The 7,710-nt window shown below is 50.4% G+C and overlaps 1 protein-coding gene across 2 annotated transcripts; it reads left to right on the top strand.

Annotated features, from left to right (window-relative positions):
- The first annotated feature begins 528 nt into the window (after positions 1-528).
- LOC123079431 (putative E3 ubiquitin-protein ligase RING1a) lies at positions 529-7,219 on the top strand. Of its 2 annotated transcripts, XM_044502201.1 has the most exons (10): positions 2,670-3,461; positions 3,592-3,670; positions 4,725-4,783; positions 4,899-4,980; positions 5,117-5,237; positions 5,332-5,373; positions 5,494-6,021; positions 6,336-6,443; positions 6,539-6,739; positions 6,841-7,219. In XM_044502201.1, exons 1-10 carry the CDS (start codon positions 2,753-2,755, stop codon positions 6,871-6,873), a joined length of 1,962 nt encoding a protein of 653 aa, XP_044358136.1. In that variant the 5' UTR covers positions 2,670-2,752; the 3' UTR covers positions 6,874-7,219. The 2 variants fall into 2 exon arrangements, with proteins under 2 accessions (XP_044358137.1, XP_044358136.1); XM_044502202.1 differs by lacking the exons at positions 2,670-3,461; positions 3,592-3,670 and adding an exon at positions 529-1,086.
- Positions 7,220-7,710: the final 491 nt, after the last annotated feature.

Raw genomic sequence — 7,710 nt, 5'->3', positions numbered from 1 at the left:
ATTCCCTCTGTAAAGAAACACAAAATCATTTAGATAATTAAAGTAGTGATCTAAACGCTCTTTACGAAGGGAGTTCATGTCACAGGACCCCTAAATGGCGAGGCTTTATCTCGCAAAGAACAAATTGTTGTATATACGTATTTAAAACCCTACACAATTTATCGGCTACGCTGCACCTGAAACCCTAGAAGAATCCGTAATGAGGTCCTGCCGTTGAGAACCACACTACACAAGTTCTCAACCGTGCACCAAAGTACAGAGCTCCTGAATCACGAGGTGATGCCCGAGGACTAGCCGGATCTCCGCAAAGACGGCAGGGCACGCCGCCGTGTGCCGCCGGGCTACCACGTCCGAGCAGTGCGCCGCCCGCTTCTTCCTTGCCCCCTTCCTCGCTGGCCTGGCTGCTCGTCCCTCGCGCGATCGTCAAATCTGGCCAGGCAGAGAGACGCCACACGCACACTAATAAAACACAGCACAAAATGCGTCCCCGGCCTGGTTGACAGACGAGAGCCCCCCGACCCTCCTCGCCTTTCCTTCCTTCCTTCCTCGCCCTGCCGCAGTTCCACCCACCTCTTTGCGCTCCCTGTCCTCCCTCTCCACGAAACCACCACCCGGCCCGCTCCCCCGACGCCCCGCGGGCCGCAAGGGAAAAGCCGCGGCGAGAACCCCGGGGCGGGGGGCCGGAATGCCCGCCGACAAGCGCCCGCTCCCGCCGCCCGCCTCTGCCGACGACGGCTCCCGCGGCCACGCCGCGGCCCGCCACGCCGCCGCCAGCCGCGGCGGGGGCGGGGCCTCGCATGGGCCGTCGGAAGGCGGGCCCGCCGCGCGTCAGGCGAGGGCGCCGCCGGGGGAGCCGCACTACGGCGGTGAGACGAACGGCACCGCCGGTATCTCTGTCGCTCGACGCCCACGCGCATCGCGTTCGGCGCCGCGGGCTGTGGGTGTCTCTAAGGGGTCTCGTCCGTGGTTGATTGGTTCCGCAGATCCCGACGCGGAGGGCGGGCGCGGCGGAGGATACGGGAGCGGCGACGATAGCGACTCCGACTCGTCTCTCAGCGCCGGCGACGACGACGACGGCGACGAGGAGTAAGCCTTCCCTGCCCCTGGCCCCTGCTCCCTTCTCCTCTGCTGGGCCATGTAGGCGTGCCCGTCGAGGCGATCCGAACTCCTCGCCACTTCATCTCTCGTGCAGCCGTTCGCTAGGCGCTAGCTATCTCCCGCTGCTGCTGCTGCTGCTGCGCCGCTGTTCTCCGGGCTCCGGCGAGGAGATAGACATGGGCCGTCTAGCTGGTCAGCTCAGCGAAAGTGATGGTATTTTATACATCCGCGATGCTCGACGATTGCATCGCTCCAATTGCTCGTGTCTCGCTCTGTTGTCTTTGGGCTAGCTGACCATCGCCACGAGATAGTCGATCCTTGCATAAACAGTGAGGCATCGGGCATCATGATGGTGTGCATGCTTTCGCCACGAGGACACCATAGCGGCGGCCGCGAATGCCAGGAACAGCATTGCCCTGCTGTCATCCTGTCATGGCGCCGTAGACGCTGATTGCACATCGATCTCCTGCTTGTCGTTGGCGTTCCTGAATGCAAGACCAGTTCTCGTTGCTTAAGAGTCGCTGATTTGTTGATTACGATGTTATAATACTAGTATTATTTTGAGCTCCTAGTTCATGACTTCTGTTAGGACTTAGGAATAGTTTCTTTCTGAGGATCCATAACTTATTCTCTTCTCTTACGAATAGCCAGCCGGTTAGCTGCTCATTTCCCTCTGCTGCTCTATCCACCATGAATTGTATACTGTGGTTTCGAGTTCTTATTTTAAGAAATCAAGACTGTAAGGTACCAATCAGGGGATGACAATTCGCAACTAGAAAAACTAATGCACATCGTTGTCACTTCACTTGTCGCGCATTTTGACACCAGCTTAATGAGCTGACCAGAAAATCTCTGACCTCACTATCACCAGAGGATAGATAACTCGTGAGTTTCAATGCCGTGCGGAGTAGAGTCAATCGCAATGCCTTGCAGTGTAGAATGACCCGCTAGCTGTCTTTCATGGTCCTCTTATACCTAGATTAGACGTGTTTCTTCCATCCCATGCTGATGGATCCTCTTTTTCATTTAGGAATTAGCTAGGAGGAAACGTTTTGTGTCTCCAGTGTTGGCAGGATTTTCCGATAGAAGTTGCTTGCTTCCATCCGTGTAAATTTGGTTCGGTTCTATAGTACGCTGCATGAAGTACTGAACTAGAAGCCATACTGCATCTTGTTATATCACCGCGTAGATTTATCCACTGACTTGTGCTCGCTCTGGCTGTAGCTAATTGTGATGTTTTTTCCTCTGCATTATCGATCAAAGTTTGCCAGCACCCTGTTGCCTAGGCTTCCGAGTTATGGCAAACATAAGCTAAACTCCATTGCTCTGTCCCCTGTTGGATGCTTTTTCTCCATTTGCTCTATGAACTGAAGGACAGAGATCAATTTTCCCGGCGTGTGATCTAACTTCAGCTTGTTTGATTTCTGCCGATCGGCAAAGAGGCTTGGTTGGTCGAGCGCCGGCAGGCGATGAGGCAGTACGACACCAGGCGCGGGAAGGGTGCGGCGGCTGTGCGCGGTGCGCCGGCCGGCCTCCGCGGCAGAGCCTCCAAGGGCTATGCCGTATGCGCGGGCTGCACAAGATCGACGACGGTCATATGGCTACGATGGGTGGTAGTAGCTCGGGAAGCTGATTGCCGACGAGTCTTCGAGCTATGTCAGGAACAACCTTACGCCAAATCGAGCGGCATGGAATGGAAGTACGGCTGCCCTCCGCTTTGTCCCCACGCAGGTGCTTGCTACAGTCGGAGGAAGCGGAGCCCAGCAGAAGCACGGCAGGCGAGGCGGCGTGCATGTCCTTGGCGTCGCTCGCTGCCGGCCTCGCCCCTCCCTGGTCTCCCGCCCAGTTCCCCAGGCCAAACAGTCAGACCGCGGTGGAGGGAGGCGACCCGAGCAGCAGGCCCCACACGCCACACGCAGTATACACGACCGAGCACAACGCGAGCACGCATCCATCCATCCATCCCCAGTTCCTTATTTATTTTCCGGTCCTCCTCTCTCTTTCTCCGCCCTCCCGTCCCGCACCCACCTGGCCTGGCCACCTCCCTCCTCTCCCTCCAGTCGTCCCGTCCTCCCCGTCGACCGCCACATCCCCCGCCCCTCCCCAGACGCCTCGCGAGGGCCGCCACCGCCGCGCCGCCGGGATCCGCGGGCCGGGATCCTACGCCAGAATGCCCGCGCAGAAGCGCCAGCTCCCCTCGCCATCGTCCTCCTCCAAACCCCGCGACCACGTTGAGGCGAACGGGGCGGACGCTCCCTCGGCCGTCGCCGCCGGTGGGGGAGGAGGAGGGCTCCATCCGGTCCCGGGCGGAGGCGCCGCCAATCGGGCGACCGACCCGCAGCCGCAGCCGCAGCGCGCAGGCGGTGAGCTTAACCGCATCCGGGCCCCTCGTATCTGGCTGGCAGGCAGGCGGGCTACCGCGTTCTGTTCTGCATGCCTCCGTGTGAATATGGCTAAGAAGCGTGCGTGTTCTGTTTCTTATGGGTCTGGCAGATTCGGGCGCGATGAGCGGCGGCGGCGGCGGCGCGTACAGCGACAGCGAGTCGTCGGAGAGCGACGGCGACATGGACGAGTGAGTCTTCCTTCCTCCCCCTGGGTCTCTCCGGCCGGTCCTGTCCCGGCCTTCCGGCCTCGTGGATCCCGTGTGGATGTCTACGCGATTTATCTTTCGGCCTGCTCGCGCGGCCATGCTTGATGCTCCTAGTCCCAGCCCCCTCATCGTATCCTGTTCCCACCCACCCACGCCGGTCAATCTGCGACGTTTCGCCGGAACTGGTGGTCTCAGATGGTCTGTTAGACTGTCACAGCGGCGAATATCGTTGCTTCTTCGTTCGGTGATCAGGCCAGCGTGTATCGCTACCCTATCTATGCAAGCATATGTTTGTCAACTAACAGTCTTCCTTCCTGTTTCTGCGAGCTATTGCATACGACCTCTTCGATGGTATGCATGCTTCGATCATATTGCACGCCACGCCATGCCCGTGAGCCCGTGAAGGAGATTCCTTGGAATAGTATTCGGTCTCAGTCCCACTTGTCTAAGCTACCAGTGCTGCATTGTTATGCCTGGACTGGAGTCACCGGCTAACCACTTGCATCTGCTCTGCTTGTCTCGTGGTTTTTTCTGTACGTTAGAATGGTCTGCGGTTTCGTTGCTCTTATCTGGCGGCTGTATGTTGATAATTTGGCATAGCTTGCGAACTTCTATTTGGAATTGTCTGTTAGCTGTCCTAGACGATTTTCGTTGATGTTACTTTACTATCTAATTCTAGTTAGCTGTTCTAACATTATCTTTTTATAGCAGCTTAGGTGTGTGTTTTAAGTTCTAATTTTGTTTCATGTGCAGACTCCTCTTTTCCTTATGTGACTTTCCCTACTAGTACAGCAGTCCTATTGAAAATATACATGCTATGGAAATTTATATGGAGCAGCGTTGTAGATCAGAATTGGTCTCAAGACCATATCTGTTATTCTTTATGTCTGATATCGTACCTTACTTGATCTATTGCTACTGCTTTATGTTGAACTATTTAACAAAAAATTCAAGATCGTTTAGGTTGATAGATGCTATAAAAGACTTGATGTTTCACACAGCTTGAACCTTACATGTACTACTTTTTTCTACTCAGGTTTGTGCTCGTGAAATTAGCAGAAGTCCGAAAAGAAGTCCAGTGCCCAATCTGTTTAGGTATATATACCTGTTGTCATTTTGATTACAGGATGGATTCCATTTTTCTCTACATGTGTCACTTTGTGTCACATGCAGATATGACAGATGAAAAGTCTGATTCTTTAATTTGCAGGCATTATCCGGAAGACAAGAACGGTTATGGAATGTTTGCACCGATTCTGCAGGGATTGCATTGATAAATCTATGAGGCTAGGGTATGCTGCTAAACATCATTTATCTACAAGCTTGTCACGTTATCAATATTGACAATGTGAAATACACAGCCTAATTTTGTTTTAAAAAACATAAAATAAACCATTCCTCGTTTGACAGTACAAACTTATTTTGCAGAAATAATGAGTGTCCAGCATGCCGTACTCATTGTGCAAGTCGACGTTCTTTGAGGGATGATCCTAATTATGATGCACTTATTGCAACCTTGTATCCAGATATTGATAAGTACGAGGAAGAGGTGATGTCTATGTTACATTGTCAACATTTTTTCTTCTTCTTATTTAGGCCCATTTAGCTCTTCTTGTGGTGTTCTCATATACTTGAGGCTTCAGGAACTTGCTTTCGGTGAAGAGGAGAGGACTCGGAATAAGAAGGTAAGTTTATCTGCTGGGTAATAAGTAATAGCTACAGCACTGCGTTTCACATCTTCTCATGCAGTATTTATCTTCCTTCTCGTTTTTATTTTATCCTTGATATCACTTTTTTGATGGAAGATTCAAGCAACCATCGAGGAGATGATTCGAAAGCAGTCGGAGGCCCTCGGTAAGAAGCGTCCTACGGCAAAAGCTACTGCCAATGCTTTTGCAAGGAAGTACAGGAGAAATGTGCGTACCCGTGGGAGAGGTAGAACGGTTGCTCGTGATATTGCCCCTACTGGCTCTGATGATGAGGACAGAGAAGAAGAAAATGCTAATGTTGAGAGCAAAGAGTTGCCTTCTCCTGATAACCACTCTCCAGATTCAAGGCAGAAAAGAGGTAGAAAAAGGCCTGCACCAACACCTTCTCCTGCTAGAACCATTGGCAGTAGTGACCACGGATCTGAGGAGAATGACGAAGTAGTATCTCTAAAAGAAGGTTTCACCACCTCTCCATTGCGGGGTGAGATGCTCGCATGGGGAAAAAATGGCACAAGAAGCCAAACTCGGTACAACAATGTTGGTGGAACAAACGGCAGGCTGGGGAAGGGTGGGCGTTTCGCGAAGTTTGTGGACCACCTCCGTGCAACTGATGAAAACAAGGAGGTACAATAGAACCGCATGCGCAATTATATAAATTCCACATTATTTTTCCTGGGCATAATTTTTGGCATTTATAATCAAGAAATTACTGAAAAACTGGAAGCTGTTGCAAAAGGGACACTTCAAAGAGGGATAAAAGTAAAACTTTCCTGAGCATGCCCTATGTGGTCATGCATAAATAGTGGTGCTAGCCTTTTCTGCATGTATGAGCATTCCTCTCCTATTTTTCTTGTTCTAGTAGTTCTGCTCATGTAGATCTGCATTAAACTGTTTCACATTATTTTTCATGTTTTATAAAAAATAAAATATTCTTGCAGTTCAACTTGTATCTTGTTCTTCTTCCTCTTGATGGACAAACAACGCCTAACTTGGAAAAGCCCTATCTAAGTTGTCGACCAAGGGTGTCCATTCGACATCTTCTACAGGTGATTGTTTGCAAGCCTCTCTCAGTTTTAAACTTTTGGGCAGCTTTAGTCCATGTAGTTAAAATCAAATAACCAAAAGCGTTTCGTGTTTTCAGTTCATTGCTCTTCAGTTGTCTCGGCAAGTTGAAGAACTTGAGATGTATATAAGGGTGGACCTCCACAATAGAAGTGTTGCAGTGAAGGACTCTGGGTCTGCTGAGACAAAACTGTCTCTCTTTGATGGCTTGGAAAGATTGAGGGAAGACAAGCTTCTGTTGGACCTTCACCCTTCATTTGCCTCTGGTAATGGTGATCTGGTAAGAACCAACCTTGAAATGAGTTTAGCTGTCATTTATTTGCTCATTGTTGTGCCATCTTGTAACCTTGCATTTTTTTCCCTTTAATTGCCGCTTGACAGGAATTGATATATGCTTTGAAACGCCAAGACTAGATATCTATTTTGTGGCGGCCTTTTATCATCATTATCAGTTTGTGGATCGCAGCTGGTTTTATGGTGCATATCAGGTCTTCATCGGGATACCGGTGTGTGTATAAAGGATTCCATGTGCAAAATGGCGAAATTGCTTTTGCTCATGAGTTCTTGTTTAGACTGATCGACTGTCTTTGTAACATATATAGATGTTTATGGTGTTAATACTAGTGAATTGAATTGAAAGTGTTAGTTTTAAACTGGTAAATAAGATGTCTCCTTTTAGTTCATTTATATACCAGTTGGTGGGATCATGGAAAATTGGGAGCTAAAGTGGTCAAGAAATTATTTGTTGTTTTCATGTTCATGCTCTTTTTTTTGCGGGGTTCATGCTCTTATTTCTGATCATATATCCTCTGTTTGACATTTCGCTTCTACACGCAATTACAATTGTGACCGGTCAAATAAAAAGACCATGCAGCACTAAAGAAAACATGCGCGATGTAAATTTGTGAGAGGGGCCATTATTGATGATTTTTCGCAAGTAGTATGTGTTATGGAATAGGTACCTCAACTATTGGCCTCACTGGGCAAGCATTCGGCATTCCTGTTACTTTGTTTTATTGTTGTTGCTGTTAGGCCTCTCCTTGTGCTCCAGGATGTACACCTCCATGCATACCCTCCCCCTCCCCCCCCCCCTCCTCTCCCACATCCATGGCCACCTCCCCGACCTATCCTTTTCTACCATCGTACCCTACTAGGCAGCCACACCGTCATCAAGTTCTGCCCCATGCTCAACCTCGCGCCACAAGCAGCCCGCTGTTGTAGCTCATGATTCTATCATCGACCACGAATGCC

The sequence above is a fragment of the Triticum aestivum genome, chromosome 3D, assembly GCF_018294505.1.
Source record: "Triticum aestivum cultivar Chinese Spring chromosome 3D, IWGSC CS RefSeq v2.1, whole genome shotgun sequence".
Taxonomy (NCBI): domain Eukaryota; kingdom Viridiplantae; phylum Streptophyta; class Magnoliopsida; order Poales; family Poaceae; genus Triticum; species Triticum aestivum.
This window is presented reverse-complemented; position numbering and strand designations above follow the sequence as displayed.

What these genes read in the sequence shown, in the direction of transcription:
- LOC123079431 (XM_044502201.1), top strand. Translation starts at nt 2,753, where the DNA reads ATGTCAGGAACAACCTTACGCCAAATCGAGCGGCATGGAATGGAAGTA. An exon ending in CCAGTGCCCAATCTGTTTAG is followed by an intron (nt 4,784 to 4,898) that starts GTATATATACCT and finishes TTTAATTTGCAG; the next exon opens with GCATTATCCGGAAGACAAGA. An exon ending in GATAAATCTATGAGGCTAGG is followed by an intron (nt 4,981 to 5,116) that starts GTATGCTGCTAA and finishes CTTATTTTGCAG; the next exon opens with AAATAATGAGTGTCCAGCAT.